Genomic DNA, 18,040 nt, shown 5'->3' on the forward strand with positions numbered 1-18,040 from the left:
CGACGATTAGATATTTGGAGAGCGATCCGTGACTGCTCGTCCACGTACGCCTTTTTCCTAGTGGTGATCGCTCTCGGATCCCGTCTTCTTTCCGGCGATTGCCTGCGGAACAGCAAGGCGTCTTCTTCCTGGTGATCTGTTCGTAGAACTGCACTGCGAACATCGTCTTGCATCGACTGCGGTCTACGACTTCGAGCAATGCACTATGTCGACTAGTGCGAATGGAGCCTCCGATGCCCTCGACATGAGACCCTCCGTAGGGTACAATATAATCTCTGTGATTACTATACTTTGCGCTTTTACTGTATCCATCTGTATGTCATGTCTACATGTTGTAGTGTTTATTAGAGATATACACATGCATATATATGTCGTCACGAGCCTGCTGATGTTATATTTCTAGATTAAATTGACCATGAAAATACCTAATTATCTAACATATCTAAACAAAAGTTTCCACTTGGCGTTTAAGTGCTGTTCAAATAAACACAAAACATATTTCACGAAGAATTTGATTTGAAAATGGAGTATATCCGTATCTGCACAGTTTACTTGTATCGCACGCTTCAATGTACTATAGGCGCAAATACTGAAATACAGGACGAGAGATACTGGGCTGGGCTGAATACGGCGGACCCCAGCACACCGTCTCGTCTAGCGGTCTAGCCGGAACGGGACCCCGGCCTGCGCAGTTGGGGCCGGCATCCTCCCCTCGCTTTCTTCCCACCTCTCACCCATCCTCCCCTCTGCCTCTGGTCCTTACTTGTCCTGGCTCCCTCCCCTTTACAGATCTCCCGCTCCCCAACCGTCCCGTCGCGGCGCCCGGGGGACTGCGGCTCGTCGCGGCTCGAGTCTCGGCGGCGACGGTGGCGCGCAGCTGACCGGATTGAGCAGGGGATGGACGCCGTCGGGCTGGGCGGCTTCCGGTGGACCGCGGAGGAGGCGTCGACGATCGGGGGCATCGCCACGGTGTCGCTGCTGCACTCCTTCATCCCCACGCACTGGCTCCCCTTCTCCATCGTCGCGCGCGCGCAGCGCTGGCCGCTCTCCCGCACCCTCCTCGTCAGTCAGTACCCACCTCCCCTTCCTTCCTTCCTTCCTTCCTTCCCCGTGCCTCGTTTTCGCCGGTTGCTGCGATTGCCGCTCGTTACTGTTTACCGCCTCCAGATCTGGTGCATAGTTTGACGAGGGTGGGTGAAGGCTCGCGCCCAATTGATCGTGCAAGAGAGGGTCATTAGGGTTTTACTCAGGTTGGGTGGGCTGCTCTCGGTGGTTAGTTCCCGTGGTTGGATCCGGTTGTGCATCGGGGCATAAACAAACGGTGCCAGTTCTTGTGCCAGGGTAGCGTACTGTGGTGGTGCCTGGCTGCTGCCTAGTGCGTATGGCATATGCTGAGTGCTGCCTGAACATCCAAATGAGATTGCATGGGCAATGAAGGCATATTCAGGTGCCCACGCTTCCCATGGTCTCATTTTCTGCGTGGATGGATTTGTAGGGAGATAGTAGACTGCATATGTGCTTCTGTTACCTTCCTTTCTTGGTGGAATATTGTTCCACGGTTCAGGGAATACAATTTGCTAGGGAACGTGTGTCCATGTCTTCTTCCGACTTGTGCTGATTTCACGTGTACTCCCTGTCGTTTTCGTTTCCCGAGAAATAACTTTGACTAAATATATATTGAAAAATATTAATATTTATGATACATAATTAGTATCATCGGAAGGATATTTGAATCTAGTTTTTAAATCAATTTATTTAGAGATACAAATGTTGCACGTATTTTCTACGAATCGAGTCAAACTTGTGGCACGCATACCAACGGCGACAGTTATTTAGAGATACAAAAGTTATGATTCATGCACTACATCTTGTTTTATCTCATCTTGCTTCCACTGTTTTGGTGCACCCTGTTTGCTTATCCTGGGTAGTGTACTCTCTAAGAACTTGCAATGTCGTATTCTTCATTCTTGTATTTTCTGTATGATTTAGTGATTAGGACATTGTTATTTTGCAAATGATGCCCTTCTTTCTATATGTTTGTACTAAGAAAAGATTGCTAACTTCTGCAGCTGCATTTGGCGGTGTTCTTCATGTTGTTTCTACTGCTCTTCTCGGGATAACTGCAGTTACTATGGCAAATACTATAGCTGGTGAAGAAACAGTGCATAAACTTGCCTCGCTGTTGCTGATTTTTCTTGGAGGAAGTTATATCCTGTTGTTTGCCTTAGGAAAAGGTGGTCATAGCCATGCTCATAATCATCCAATGGAAAAGATGGCAGTCGCCGGTCTTGTACTTGTACCTGCATTATCACCCTGTGCAACAACTCTTCCAGTTTTTCTTGCTGTTGGCAACTCTTCCTCAATGATGATTCTTGCTATCATTGTGCTGCTCTTCAGGTCTTCACCTCCTTCCACTCCACTATTTTTTTGTTATTTACTTGTTCGCACTACCAATTAAAATTGTACTATCATGCCCTGTCTGTTATTGGGTTTGTGTTAACTCACTAAAGTTGAAAAAAAGATTTAATTATGGCAAGATGTTTTTATCCTTATCTAAAATAATGAAGCAAAAAAGTAGCATTGCTGACCCATGATCATCAGGATTATCTACATCCTCCTCGCCTCTTAGAAGTTTCTTAGCAGCAGGATTTCATCTGTTAGGACCTATGAGCACTCTGTGTTACCTTAGCTGATACTTGGAGCACACTGAGACAAAAAGGAACAAACTCAAGTAGAATAGTGTACCAATGCATTTTCTAAGTATGACCTCATAATTTTGTTTCTTTCAGCTTTGCAAGATCTTCCTTTTGAGATGTTTCTCTTGCTTCGTTAGTCATCATTTTGTTGTAGCACATATGTACATTAGGATCAATTGACTGAGGGAACCAATCTAGACGAGAGTAGGACGGGATCACTAGTTATTGTCATGTACTCATGTAAAATAAGCGGCAGTTTTATTAGTGCAGCTCTCAATTCTTTTTTATCTGTATACTAATTCACAATTTTGTTCAACCATGGTTTGTAGGGGTAAGTATTGTTAGCTGTCATTCAGATCCTTTATTTCCTTCAGATTTTTTTCTAATGTGATAATTGCATGAAGTACCAAAAAGATGCTTGTTACAGCGATTCTTCTTTTCAATTCATCCATTTCGTTTCTTCCTGCAGCACCATCACAGTGATGACATCCTTGGTGGCCCTTTCATTCTATGGTGCTAGCCAAATCAAGTTCCACTGGGTTGAGCGCTATGACAAGATCCTCGTCGGCACTGTGCTGTGCCTTGTCGGAGTCTTAACATATGTGTTCCATCATCACGATGGTGATGAGCACTCTCTCCACGAGCATGTGCACCGGAAACTCGTGTCTCCCTAGATGCCTAGATACTGAAGTTTCATGTCTGTTGTCCCCCTAACCGTCCCGCACAATGGATGCTGTATACAATCTGATTTTCGAAATCTGCCGCTCTGGTTTTGCTGGGCATACATATCATCTGTTCAAGTGAATATATTGCGCAAACTGTGTGAAGTTTGTACTGTTGTGATAATAGTGGCATCTTTTTCGGCATTCTGAAATGTTTACCTTCCTACTTTTCGACGCAATAAATTGTTTGTAGAAATTTCATTTTCTTAGTTCCTTTTCCTTTCCATCCATTTTGTTGAGGAGAAAAATCTGTTTATACTGGGTGTAAAAGTAAAATCCAAATGCAATAAAAAAAAGTAAAATCCAATTAATCAAATGGTGTTTTCACTGTTGGCAGAAGATGGAAGCCTCGGTTCAGTGGGCTTAGCGCAAATTCGGCCCAGTATACTACAAAGAGCCGAGCCGGGCCCGGGAAGAAGGCGCGGCAGGCAGAGCGGCCACGACGCCGCCGTCGCCGCCGATCCCTTTCGTCTCCTGAGACCCCCAGCTCTTCTCCCTGCTCCTTCGCCTTTCCTCCTGCGATCCAGCGACCGAATCCGATCGCCTTGGCGCAGGCGGGCGATGGGCGACCACTACCAGACGCTGGGTATCCGGCGAGACTCCACCAAGGCTGAGATCAAGGCTGCCTTCCGCCGCAGCGCGCTGCGCGACCACCCTGACCGCCACGCCGGCTCCACCGACGCGGCCGCCCGTGCCGACGCAACGCGCCGGTTTCGCCAGGCGTCCGACGCGTACCACGTCCTCTCCGACAACAGACGCCGCGCCGAGTACGACCTCCGCCTTCGCGGTTCCACGTCTTCCTACGCGCGCACCTCCTCCTCTGGTTGGGCCTCCTCGTCGGCTTCCTACGGGTACGGGCATGGGTACGGCCACGGCGGGGGTTCGTGGCGACGGACGCCTCCGGGGGCAGCAGGTGCCGGCGCCTCGGTGGGGTCAATCGATTGGGAATTCTTGCTGAAGGCGGTCACTCGGCGAGGCTTCCTTATCAATCTGGGATTCGCCAGGTAAGCCAAACAGGCTTTCGAAATCGTAAGTTTTCGTCTATTATTTCCGCCGAGCAAAAAGGGGGCTTCCGGGAATGTCCAATTGTTAGTTGCTTGGAACATTTGCAAGAGGGGTTCGTCTGTAGCTTTGCTTAGTTGAGTTGCCCTTTTGATGAGAGTGCCAGCTCGGGCTGTTTACTAAGCACACAAGATGGTTGACCAGTTCCTAATCTAGGGAGATCAGAATGGAGCCAAATATGCAATGTGACTTACTGTGGTTGCAGGCTATTGTTTCCGTTGGTGTTTGGTCAAATAAAATGCAGACAGTTTCATAAGAAAACTGGAGAAAAACTGTTACTATGGTTGTTACAACTTCCAGCAAACACATGCTGGGTATTGCAAACTTGTTCAGTGTAGTGTTTTTTGCTTTCTACGAACTATTATAGTTATGGTGATCTTAGTATTTTAAATCTGGTACTCCTATTGAAAACTAGCAGCTTATCGATAACTATGTATTGCAGTGTACTGCTATCTGGGGCAGCTTTTCTTGATGGGAGTATTTTAGAAATCTGGAAGATGAATAACTCTGGGGTAAGTGTGTTCCATTGTGTCCCTTCATTAATTTTCACAATGTTCAAAGAATCAGATTTATTCCCTTGTATAATGAGCCGGGCCTATTCATCGGTATGAATTTTATTAACCGCCAATTGGTATAAGCTATTGAACTTATAAATTGGGTAGCTAATTTGTAATTTTCGGTCCTTGTGAGATTATGCCGTTTGCTAATGGGTGATGCCAAGCAATCAGTTCTTGATTGGTTTGTTAATGATAAAAGGGTCCTGCTCCTGCATGAAAAAACAATATGAAGGGAGTCAGGGAGGTGACTAGAAGAAAAATTATAAAGTTCAATCATTTTGCTTTTGCAAGTTGTAGAAAAGAAACAGACCTGTGAAATGACTTGTTCGATCGATGCAGGCTTCTGCTGTTGCTGTTGTCATATTGCAACTCAAGAGTGAAGCTGAAACTAAGCAAACTAAAAACAGTAGATTATATGATTCACACCTTTTGGGAGCTTTCAGCAATGGTTACACCCTCTTTTTGGTCATATCTGAAATTCTAACGTGCAACAGGGATATTTTCTCTTTTTTTCCCCTGACAGATTGGTTAGTTATATAAATAAAAATATTACAATGCCCTAGGTTTGTGTTCCCATGACCTCCCATTGTTATTGATACTTTGTTTAAAACTATGGAATAGTCTCAGTTCTTTAAATGTTGATCACTATTCGTTTAAGGAAAATCTTGGCTTTTAATTAAATTAAAATGTGAAGCTAGATGAGTAGACCCGTGAACATAAAATTCTTGTACTTTACTTTAGGAAGATCATTATTTGATAACACGCGGATTATTTTTATGTGATTCACATGTTCACACTTTGCTAGTAGCGAGCCCCACAGAGGCTGATCATGATCTGTTGCATGGTAGACAGTAAAATGATTCAAAACTTTGTAACTGTACTCTGCTCCTTTTTAGATTTGACGCCAATTTCTCATTGTAGTATACTATTATAATTGATAGCCCTCTTTTCTTTTTTGCATATGCTGAGTGGTGGACTTTAGGTACTATGTAGTCTGCACAAAGTCCTAACTTGAGGAGTACTTGAGATTGCATCAGCATGGTTACCTATTTAAGGGGCTTAACTTGAGGAGACTTTATGGCAATCATCAAGATATTGCAAATTGTGGTGCGCTTATGATTATAAGAGCTAGAATTTACCTATCACTAAATGCGAATATTAAATATGATGACTATATTAACCGTAGATCCTGAAAAATAAAATAAAATAAAAATTCCTTGTAGATGTACTGACAATAAAACCCTCTATCAACAGTGTACTGATATTCCGGTTCTGAGTTCTGACACGTGGAATAAGCAGTTAGATTGGTAACTTGGTAAGCCTTGAAATAATTGAGTGATTAGAAAAGCAAGATTTATATGGAAAGACAATCTGTACATGTAACTGTTGCGCGATAGTGTATGATCTTGCACTCTATTGTTGCATACTATGCTCGATGCAGTGAAATAAATGGGTGCATTTCTTACTGTGTGCAGAAATCATTTGAGGATGCCATGGAGAAGGTCAGAAAGACGCAGAAGGGAGATACGTAGAGCTTGTCCTTTCATGGTACATTAGTACATATATACTGACGTCCAAACTATTGTTGTCCAGGTCCTGATGTTACTTTGTAATACGTATAGTTCTGAACAATTTTTGTATCACGAGCTTGTGCTTGATCCCTGATTCTTCTGTTGACGAAGAGAAGTGACTGTGTTGAATAAATGGCTGTAATCCACGTACGCTTCGGGGACAGCTACATGGCTGCAGTGTTGCTATTGTTCATAGCAAAGGCGGGAAATAGCAATAGATTTCAGCTGTACATCTGACTATGTTTAGGTTCAGAACCCTGACAATATAGTTGTCGGGAGTCCCAGCCTACTGCCTTAGTCTCAAAATAAGCGTCGCTGTGATATTTGTGCCAATCAAACTTTCTTAAGTTTAAGTATGATTGTAAAAAAAAGCAACATTTGTATCTTAAATAAATTTATTATAAAAATAGATTCAATGATCTATCTAATCATACAAATTATATATTATAAATATTAATATTTTCTTATATATATTTAGTTAAAGTTAAAAACATTTGATTTCTCGTAAAGCGAAAATGACACTTATTATGTGACGGGGAATACTCTCTTTGTTGTCCCATGTTACTTCTTATGAAAGTACTAGCGCCTGGACGTCTGTCCGGACGCTCGCGTTGCACTCCGTGCGTGCCACACTCGCTCGCGCTCCACCAGCGTGCCCCCAGGCGTCTCCCATGCCTCCCGGACGTCGCCTGCGCCGCCAAATTGCGCGCGGGGACCGCTCGTGCCCCCTCACGCTTCCCATGCGCATCCCCATATGCATCACCCGATCTACTCTAAAAATATCAAGATGCAACATTTGCAACATACGTCTGAAGATAGATGAAACACTTGAAACATGCTTATGAAACACTTGCAAAAGCACCTAGAAAAACACTTGAAAAAACATAGCAAAATATACGCAACATCCAGATAAAACACTTGCAACATATGTGTGAAACGTATGCAACATTTAGATAAACACACTTGCAACATACGTTGAAAAAATAGATGAAACGTAGAGAACAAAAGCTTGCAACATACATGTACAACTATCGCAACATATGCAACATCTCGATCTACTTTTGCAACATCCGCATGAAACAATCATAACATACCTCTGAAACATTTGAAATGTACACTTGCAACATGCACTTTTAGCGTAACATCTCTTTACTGCTTGGGAGAAATAGAGGCTCATCGGCATTTGAAGTTCGTCGGTGTAGAACTCGCTAGTGGCACGGAGTGACCGGCTAGGGGGATGAGATGTTGTCGAGCGCGCGCATCACGCTCTCTGCGCCCTGCCACAGGCCGTTGAGGCGCCATGAGAACTGGATCTGGATCCACACGGGGGAGGGTGCCCGCCGCCGCCACCATCGGTGGGAGAGGGGGTAGGGCGCCACGACTGCCGCCAGCAAGATATGGTTAGAGACGTTGTTGGGTAGTTGGGTTGGTGTTGCAGCTAGTCCACGACACATGACCATCCGGACCATCCGCCGCCCTGACCAAAGAATTTTCATACTTGTTATTTTAACTAGGTAAAAAAAGGAGGATGTTACTTTTATTTTTGCTCCATGTACGAAAAATAAGAAGTAAAACTCTCTGCATCCCATCATTTTAGCTCTGGGCATGAAAATTAAGAAGTAAAAAATGTAATATAATAGAAACAAGGAGATAGATTAAGAAAATTGAGAAAAGATAAATGTACATTGAAAAGCGAGAATAACAAATAATTTAGGGTAACCATAGAAAGCTATAATGACTATTATCATGGGATGGGATGGAGAGAGTAGTTTCTAACGGAAGTACTGCATCCGTCCCACCAAGAATACAATTCTAAGTTTGGTTAGAGTGAAAGCAACTAAAAAAGTTTGATTGAGTTTATAGAAGATAGTATGGGCAATGAAAATGCAAAATAGTCATATTATGAAAATATATTCTATTAGATAAGTATTACTATGTTTTTTTATATAAATTTAGTTAAATTTAAGATAACTTGACTAAGCACTGTTCTAAAATTGTACTTTTGAGGAAGGATGGATCACTAGCTTAGAGCATCTTCAAGAGTACCCCATATCTTTTTCCTATCCATATTTTTTAAGGAAAAAGGAGAAAAACTCGTCTTCAAGAGTACACCATATCCCTTTTCCATCTTTTGGCACTTGGCAAACCGACCCCATCCTACGTAAAAATGTGCGGACCGTAGTCGCGCGTATCCGCTATTTCCCGCGCTGTCGCGGCGTCCGAAAGGGTTTCAAGTCAGCGTCTCCATCGGCATCCTCCTGCTCATCACCACCATCACGCTCGCCTCCTACTTCTGCACCTGAGCGCCCGTCGACGCAGCGGCGGGGGAGGCTGCTCCGTCGTCCCGGAGATGGTGTACGGCGAGGCCAGGAAGGAGGCCAACAAGGCCGCGGCCAAGAAGGGCACCACGTGCACCACGTGCACGTGCTGCTCCATCTGCCCGAGTTCCACCGGGAGTGCGCCAACCCGTGGCTCCGCCACCACCCGACGTGCCCCGTGTGCCGAACGTCGCCGGTGCTGAGCCCCATGCCCACGCCACTCGCCGTGGTCACGCCGCTGGCAATGGCCGCGACTTGCAAATGCTGGGAGTTGGCGACGGCGGCAGGCAAGTCGCGGCGTCAAAAAGGGTTCGCGAACCTGTGAAGTCCCGTGAGAAAAAAAAGAGCAAAAATTATTGTGGGATCAAATTTGATTTTTTGGAAGCTATTTATTAGAGTCTCTTAGAGATGATCTTATTTTTTTCTCCGAATACCTTTAGGAGAATTGCAAAGCTATATGATTTAAGGAGAAAAAAAATAAAATACTCTTGGAGAATTGCAAAACCACGTTCCTCCTTCCTTTCGGGAATATGGCAGCTAGATCACTAGTACTACTCCAGCATAACCATTTTCCATTTAATTGCACATGTGTGTTCCAAGTTTTAGAAAAATGATAGCTGAAAATGTTTAACACATTCCTTTTTCCTTTTGTTCTCGTGAACTCGTTCCAGGAGTTCTATCTGGTGGTTAATGAATTGATGCTTTTTTTTATCCAACGTACCTGTATTGATAGTTAAGGATACCATACAGGGACTCGTACAAATACAGATACATTGACAAAGGATACAGAAAACAGTTGTTCCAAGCTAAAAGCACAAAGGTCCTAAAAAACAAAGAAATTACAAGCCAGTTGTGGTAGAACCGTCCAAAATAACACATTTTTGGAGGCGCTCGTCTTCCACTAGATACTAAGCAATAAGCATTCCGAAAATTAGCTACATCGGACGGTTCCATTGAGCACATCTCAAGAGAGGACTCGAACAATCCACGTTTTTCACCCATGATCCAATAATAAGTACGAGCTTACAATACTTAGTCTATTTCATATAACAAGAGTTATCGGAAATACATTATTACAATATCAAGTTCAGAGTGCGGAATTTAAACATTGGAATTGAAATAAACATCTAACGATAAGATATAAGGATCCGTCTGTGTCCACTAGAAGAATCATCCACACAACAGTCACTCCTCGAGCTGTACCTACAACAGGGGTAAATAAACCCTGAGTACACAATGTACTCGCAAGACTTACTCGACTAGTGGGAATAATTTTCCGACTCCAAAGGATATGATAAGCTTTATGATTTGTTGGGTTCTCTTTTTGCAAAAAGCATTACTAGTAGTGAATCCTTATGTATGTATTTTATTAGCAGTCTGTCGGCACAAAAATGTGTCAACACGCAACAAGCCAGAAGAATCTGCTTGATGGAGCAAGGCTGGAGATCCACTTGGCTTCAACATAGGACCAGTCGACCCTGCGAATTTTTCGAGGACATGCCAGTCAATTTGACCTGCAATTGATACGGAGAGAAAGTTTATCAGTAATTTAAGGTGGAACATGCCGGTTTTGCCCAGACAATTCCAAGTGTGCCACTTCGGAAGCAGCTAGACGGAAAAATCGACTAAATAGCCGATACGAGAAGAAATCGATTGTTAGGGGGTGTAAAGCTCGCGGGTCATGATTGATTTTACAGTAATGAGCGTGATTGCACCCAGATATAAATAACATCATCAGCTAGATAAGGATAACAGGTGTAAAGCATTGAGCCGATGAGTTTAACGAGAAAGGATATAACATGCAAATAAAATTGACTGTCTAGTACAAATGTATCTACAAACGCTCTGAGTCTATTTTGCTACTATCAACAGTGAGGTTCGACCAGATCGATACAGCTATGATGATAACAACAAACTAAAATCAAAGAATCCATAAAACCATCTATACATTGACAGGTTTCTGAAAGACATGCTACATGTGTGAAAGCACAGGCAAATCGGCTGAAATAGCGATTCTGGTAGAAAATTGATCATAGCATGAGAACAATCGACTATTTAATACAAATAAATTTATAAACTCATCAAATCTAGCCTATTATCTTTAATAGTGGAGTTTGACCGGATCGATGACAGCCATAATAAAGATAACAGATCAAACCTTTAAAGTAAACAGATCTATTCACATTTAATAGGATCATAAAAACATGCTATGAGTGTTAGAGTGCGGGCGATCGGCTATTTAGCCGATGCAGGCATAGCAAACAACTAAGATCACGCCTGGTCGAAAGCAAATCAATCAACTAGCATACTTTGATCTAAAGTACTAACAGTGAGGATCGACCAGATCGTAACATCCATATTAGCGAGCTATAGATCAGATTCAACTAGCTAGTAAACCTTCTCAAGATCAGACAAGCCTTAATCACGTACTACGCATGATCAAGATCAAAGTAGAACAACCAATAAAACAGAGTCCATCGTTTAAAGTAAGAATCATCGTAATGTGACAGAATAAACGATGGACTAAAAGGATATGAGGCCGATCTAGATCGATTTCGATTGGGCAGGTTGATATTGCTGAAACTAATGACAGTAAGAACATCAGCAAAATCGGTAACTTAATGAATCTACCCAAAGGATACCACCCTTAGGTAGAGGCAATAACCTGACCTTCATCTGATTTGAGCAGTGGAGGTCGAACTTAACCGATGTAGCCGTACTTGAACTAGATAATGATCGATAACTAGCTTATACTAGAGCTCGTAAGAGGTCGTCTGGACCGATGCAGCCTTACAAATAGACGTATAAGTCATGACGGTACTACAGACATGCTGGAGGTCGGCCGAACCGATGCAGCCTTACTTGTTGAAGAACTCATCGAGATCTACACTACTCCTACTCCTAAGGGTTGGCGTGAAGCCAAAAAAAATAATTAGTATTTATTGATTAGATGTCCTTTTACAATAGTCGGGGTCCAATATTTATACTCGAAACCTGAATATGAATCATATTCAAGTACGACTCATTATAATTTTTAGTATAAGAAAAAACATTCCTAACTTAAGAAATCTTGGACCCTAATCTTTCTCTTTTTATAGAGTCCGACATGTTTCTCTCGACGCCAACCGTACTTATTGATGTTATCTGCTGACGTCGTCCAAAGAGAGCCAATCCTAGTACCATATCTAAACCAGCTGATATCGATCTTTATGCAATTGATTTCTTGATCACACAATCTTGGAAGCTTCGAGTTCTCACGTTCTTCTTCCCAAATTTTGGTGTAAACATATGCCCCTAATTTTAGGATAAAAGTAATTTTATTCCAAAATTACCACGTCTGTACCCTCGATGGATCCGTAGTCACGGGTAGAGAATCTTGATCTAGGGCCTACTGTCCGTCACCTTCACCAATGTCCTTGCCTGCTTATGAGCCCATACCTCAAAGCTTCACGAGAGCATTATTGCATCATGAATGCTTGGATCCACCTTTTTAGACCGACTATAAATGTCTATCTGACTCTGGCGAGAGGAACCTAACAACTCAGTTATGTTTCTTTTTCGCTTGCCTCCTTGAGTGCCCTTGGCTTTGCCAGACCTTCTATAGTCTAATTTCTTGCTATGAAAGTCTTGAGTGGTTAGAAGAATTCTTATGCATAGGGTGACTGTGTCGCTCATTTCAGCGTCTTGTCAAGCAAGAGGATCAGCTGCTACGGTTTGAAGAATTCTTGTGACATCACTTGAGTTTTCTCACCCTAATCGCAGAGCTATTCTAGTGTTTGCAAGGGTTAAAATGTGTGGACACCTTTCCCTTATTCACTCTCTCAAATGCTGGAGAAACCACAGACTTCTTTCCCATGGTTTCCTAGCCACCGAGAAATTGGGTGGATATATGGACATCTTTTTAGCAGGCGGCCTTCTCTCTCCCAGCGGGCTGATATGACTCGGTCCATGATGACCTTTGGCCTCATAGGGATCCGAACTCCCTTCAATCCAAAGAAGTCTTAATGGGTTGATCATCTGTTAATGTAAACATTTATATCAATCCCATAGTATCTTGTAACTATGGGAAGCAATAAGTCCGGATCCATTGTTTTTTCATGATTCGTTCCCTGAATTTCTAGAGTGTTGATCCGTTTCCATAACTAACTTCAATTCCATAACCCCAACGAAGCCTATCTTCTCACCTCCCGGGCTATATATATGGGCCATGGATGTGGATCGAAAAACAACCTGCTTCGTTCCAAACCTTCTATGTCTTTGGTGCGATTTGCTTTTCAATAGGCTCGAAGGCATGGAAAACGTCAAGAGGTCTGCTAATAAGGCCCTTGATGAATCTGTGCCACCACGCCAGCGTCTTCGTTATTAGGAGTATGCAACCCATGATCTTGGGTGGATGGCCCTTCATCTGAACATGCTGTAGGACGCTCTCACCGTCTCGGAACATAGGGCCAACTCCACTCAAGCGAGGTTGGCCGAGGCCAAGGCCAGAATCATGGGTGAGATGTCTATCATAATTTTATATTTTTCTTAGTTGTCTTCAAGATCTTTATTATCCTTCCCTTGAATATTTTCAGACCTATCAGCCCAGTTGGAAATCCTTTGATCAGCTGTAGAGTATGCGGCAGGATTCATCAACACCAGGGGTGCCATGCCGGTGGTTCGCCTATATGATGTCCCAAACCACATTAGAGAGGTTGCCCTTCATGGTGTTCATCATGGTGCTACCATGGCATTAGCTGTTACGCAAGCTCGCTCTGGCCATGAGCTTCGACTTCTTCCCCATGGTTTCCCTGCCACCGAACAACCTGAGGACCATGAGTTCTTGGTCAAGGATTTCTTCAACACCGCTAACTTGGTAGCCCTCGCTTCCTAGGCCGAAGACATAGTGGACAAAGTGTTTCCTGGCCTTTAGTTTGTGATAGGAGAAGCTAGCAAACAATCTCTTCATCTTAAGTGAATTCTCTTTTGCCCTGTACTCATGCTCCATGTACCAATTTGTCTATACTTGTCTTTGCTCTATAGGCGATACATATCGTATCGGCTTTTTCCCCTTCGGGTCTAGTTTTGAACTAGAGGCGATACCCTTCTGGTACCGGCTATTAGAGTCGATGACTGAACAAATCGGCTATCAAGTAGTAATCCAAATGCTAGGATAATATTTCTTTAGATATTTTCCATTGATTGCTCTATCAAACTCCTCTTTTCCCCTTAGCATTTCCAAAATATAAGCATTGCTAGGCGCACAACGTTTAATCCGATAAGGTCCTTCCCAATTAGGTGACCATTTACCGAACTTGCTATCTCTTGACCTGATCGGCAATTTCACCTTCCAGACTAGGTCTCCTTCAGAAAATTGTTTGCTCTTGACCTTCTTATTGTAATACTTTGCAATCCTTAGCTTATTGGCTTTGATATCCTCAAGAGCACGCAGCCGATGACAACTTAAGTCTTCTAAGTCATCCATCATAAGAGTTTTGTAAACTTAGGCTAACAAATCATTTTGTAATGTGACATGCCTCGATCCAGTTTGAATCTTCCAAGGAAGGACCACATTATGACCATACACAAGTTCATAAGGTGATGCTTTAATCGATCTATGATAGGCCATCCTATATGCCCATAATATCTCATTAAGCGTTGAATACCACTTCATTGGCTGTTCATCGATCTTTTTCTTGATCAACTTAATCATAATTTGATTGGATGCCTTTATCTAGCCATTAGCCTGAGCATAGTAGGGAGAAGAATTTAATAACTTAATTCCCATACTAGCAGCAAAATCTCTAAACTCTTCTGATGTGAACATTGTCCCCTGATCAGCAGTGATGGCTTGATGAATCCCAAAATGATACACAATATGCTCTTTGATAAAATCAACCATGTTCTTTGAGGTTACCGTCTTCAAAGGAATTGCCTCAACCCACTTAGTGAAGTAATATGTTGCTACCAATATAAACTTATATCCTTTACTTGAAGACGGAAAAATCTGGCCAATTAAATCAATTCCCCAACCTCAAAATGGTCATGGTTTGATTATTGGATTCATAGCCAATGCGGGTGATTTCTGAATATTACCAAAACGTTGATAATCCTGACATCCCTTATAATATTCAAAATAATCTTCTAGTATTGTTGGCCAGAAATATCTAGCCCTACGAATAATCCATTTCATCTTATAAGCCGATTGATGAGCTCCACATATCCCTTCATGTACTTCACCCATCAATATTTTAGCTTCTTCTTGATTTAAGCATTTAAGCAACACCCCATCGACTGTCTTGTAATATAGCTGATCATCTAGCAAAACATACTTAGCCGATTTATATCATAGCTTCCTGGTAACCTTCTATGATGGATTCTTAAGGTAATTGGCTATTTCCACTCTCTAATCATTAGTCATGGTTTCACTACTTAAAATCTCTTGAAACACTCGATAACCTGACACACTTTGAGCCAACCGATTAGCTTCTTGATTTTGTGCTCTCGGAATATGCTGAAGAGAAATATGAGGAAACTCCTTGAGTAACCTCTATCATTCATCATAGTATCCCCTCAAAATAACATCTTTACATTCATATAAGCCGATCAAATGATTAATAATTAACTGTGAATCTCCAAATACTTTAATTGACTCGGCCTTTACTTCCTAAAGAAGTTAAAGTCCCTTAAGAATAGCTTTATATTCTGCTTGATTGTTGGTAGTCATTGGTTTAGTTAGAAAAGCAAACTCAAAACTTGCCGCCCGAGGTCAAACAATAATAATACCAATGCCACCACCTTACTTGCATGATGACCCATCAAAGAATAGCGTCCAAGGTATCAGCTCCACATAGCCAATACTCGGTTTGTGGTGCTGAGTGACAAAATTGTCCATTACTTGCCCTTTGACTGCTTTAGCCGATTCGTACCTCAAGTCAAATTCTGACAATGTGAGAATCCACTTCCCCATTCTCCCATTTAATATCGGCATTGATAGCATTAGCTTGATCACATCAACCTTTGGAACAACTGTACACTCAGCCGATAACAACTAATGTCGCAACTTAGTGCAAGAGAAATATAAGCACAAGCACAACTTTTCAATAGGAGAATATCTTGTTTCAAGATCCAAAAGCCTTCTGCTTAGATAGAAAACAACTCATTCTTTTCCTTCAAACTCTTGCATTAAGGCCGATCCAATCGTTTGGTCATTGGCCGATACGTACAACTTAAAAGGTTTACCTTGCTAAGGAGGGACTAGCATAGGTGGACATTTCTTATATTTTTTTATCTCCTCAAACGCCTTTTGTTGCACATCACTCCATTTAAACTCTTGATCATTCTTCAACTTCAACAAGGGAGAAAATAGCATAACCTTTTCTTACAAATTTGAAATAAACCTCCTAATAAAATTAATCTTACCAAGCAAAGATTGTAATTCTGTTTTAGTAGTCGGGGGCACTGCCTCATCAATTGCTTTCATACTTTTTTGACCAATCTCGATTCCTCTCATGGACCATAAAATCCAAAAATTGTCCAGCTGATACTCTAAAGGCACACTTATTGGGATTCATCTTTAAACCATGTTTTTTTGTGTACTCCAAAGTCTCCCACAAATCAGCTAGATGTTCCTTGTACCCTTTAGATTTTACCATCACATCATCAATGTAGATTTCAACAACCCTACCGATCAACTTATGAAAAATATAATTCATCGCCCTCTGATAAGTTGCACCGGCATTCTTCAAACCAAATGTCATCACAACCCATTCATATAAACCGATTGCATCAGGGCACCTAAAAGCTATTTTTGCTATGTCTTCCTCAGCCATTAAAATTTGATTGTATCCTACATTGTTGTCCATAAAACTAATAACCTTATACTCGGCTGCTGCATCTACCAACATATCGGCTATCAGCATCGGATAACCATCTATGGGTGTAGCCTTGTTCAGATCTCTAAAATCGATGCAAACTCTTAACTTCCCATTTTTCTTATACATAGAAACAACATTCGATATCCATTCTGCATATCGGCATTGTCGGGTACCATAAAAAGGGGTCCCCTAAGCAAGAACCGAAAAATTGCTTAGACCTTGTAAAAATCGAAGCTAAGAGACAACCACCGGCAAACCCCCACCTCATCCGAGGCTCGGCTGGACCGCCCTGCCCACCTCGAACAATATCCGGACTCACCCAAAGCGGGCTCGTCCCAAAATGAAACCACGAGGCCTCGGACAAGGTACCGATTCTTCGACCACCACGAGGCCCCGCATGTAAGGCCTCAGACGAGGTACCGATTCTCTGACTCGCTCGAGGACCCGCACGTAAGGCCTCAGATGAGGTACCAATTCTCCGACTCGCTCGAGGCCCCACACGTAAGGCCTTGGATGAGGTACCGATTCTCTGACTCACTCGAGGCCCCCACCTGTAAGGCCTCAGATGAGGTACCAATTCTCTAACTCGCTCGAGGCTGGCTCGGCAACAACCCCATCGCCTCTGCCTTGACTGACTTCTCTGACAGGACGTCATGTCCAACTACCGCATTCAACCACTCCCATGACATCAACCGAATGACGGCTCGATACAGTGGAGTGGCCAATGAGACGTGAGTCACATCGACGCCATGCCGTTCGGGACAGGATGAGGCAGGGGTTACTGGCCACTGTGCTCGGCACTGTGCCCACAACTGACGCTCATGCTGCACTGTGTTGCCTAACCCCTGCTCCAAGGACAGCGCGGCATGGAGAGTCATGTCCTGTCCCTGTAGCCTCAGAATCGACGTACAAAGACCAGCTGCTCCCTCCGAGCCTCGGCTATTCGCTTCGAGGTCTCTGTAGCCTCAGGACTCGCACCCGCCAAGCCCCCCACAATGGTTCAGCCTCTGCACTGACTAGGCCTCAGCTCTCTACGTTGTCAACATACAGCGACTAGCACGTCATCTACAGTATGCACCATACCCTGCGCCAAGCCACAGGAGCTCCCATGTCGCACAGGATCAGGCATGACCGGCATGTCGCTCCAGTGCATCGAGGACAAGGCCGCTCCACCGACCATACCACCATAGTGACGAGCTACATGGCTCAGACATGCCGCCTCTGCTCACAAAATGCCACATAGCAAATCCATTTACCG

At 43.1% G+C, this 18,040-nt stretch overlaps 2 protein-coding genes across 3 annotated transcripts; both read left to right on the forward strand.

The window, feature by feature from the left end:
- The first annotated feature begins 709 nt into the window (after positions 1 to 709).
- LOC136531003 (uncharacterized) lies at positions 710 to 3,562 on the forward strand. Of its 2 annotated transcripts, XM_066523703.1 has the most exons (4): positions 710 to 1,066; positions 2,070 to 2,150; positions 2,229 to 2,397; positions 3,166 to 3,562. In XM_066523703.1, exons 1-4 carry the CDS (start codon positions 898 to 900, stop codon positions 3,368 to 3,370), a joined length of 624 nt encoding a protein of 207 aa, XP_066379800.1. In that variant the 5' UTR covers positions 710 to 897; the 3' UTR covers positions 3,371 to 3,562. The 2 variants fall into 2 exon arrangements, with proteins under 2 accessions (XP_066379800.1, XP_066379801.1); XM_066523704.1 differs by having other exon boundaries at positions 715 to 1,066; positions 2,070 to 2,397.
- A 51-nt stretch (positions 3,563 to 3,613) lies between these two features.
- Positions 3,614 to 6,723, forward strand: LOC136531002 (chaperone protein dnaJ 72-like). Its single transcript, XM_066523702.1, has 3 exons — positions 3,614 to 4,422; positions 4,923 to 4,992; positions 6,513 to 6,723. The coding sequence occupies exons 1-3, from the start codon at positions 3,734 to 3,736 to the stop codon at positions 6,567 to 6,569; spliced, it is 816 nt and encodes a 271-aa protein (XP_066379799.1). The 5' UTR covers positions 3,614 to 3,733; the 3' UTR covers positions 6,570 to 6,723.
- Positions 6,724 to 18,040: the final 11,317 nt, after the last annotated feature.

Source organism: Miscanthus floridulus, unplaced genomic scaffold (assembly GCF_019320115.1).
Source record: "Miscanthus floridulus cultivar M001 unplaced genomic scaffold, ASM1932011v1 fs_252_4_5, whole genome shotgun sequence".
Classification (NCBI taxonomy): domain Eukaryota; kingdom Viridiplantae; phylum Streptophyta; class Magnoliopsida; order Poales; family Poaceae; genus Miscanthus; species Miscanthus floridulus.

Bases quoted from the DNA above. Each gene is read 5' to 3' on its own strand.
- LOC136531002 (XM_066523702.1), top strand. From the start codon at position 3,734: ATGGTGTTTTCACTGTTGGCAGAAGATGGAAGCCTCGGTTCAGTGGGC. The intron at 4,423-4,922 runs GTAAGCCAAACA...TATGTATTGCAG, and splicing joins ATCAATCTGGGATTCGCCAG to TGTACTGCTATCTGGGGCAG. The intron at 4,993-6,512 runs GTAAGTGTGTTC...TACTGTGTGCAG, and splicing joins GGAAGATGAATAACTCTGGG to AAATCATTTGAGGATGCCAT.
- LOC136531003 (XM_066523704.1), top strand. From the start codon at position 898: ATGGACGCCGTCGGGCTGGGCGGCTTCCGGTGGACCGCGGAGGAGGCG. The intron at 1,067-2,069 runs GTCAGTACCCAC...TAACTTCTGCAG, and splicing joins CTCCCGCACCCTCCTCGTCA to CTGCATTTGGCGGTGTTCTT. The intron at 2,398-3,165 runs GTCTTCACCTCC...TTCTTCCTGCAG, and splicing joins ATCATTGTGCTGCTCTTCAG to CACCATCACAGTGATGACAT.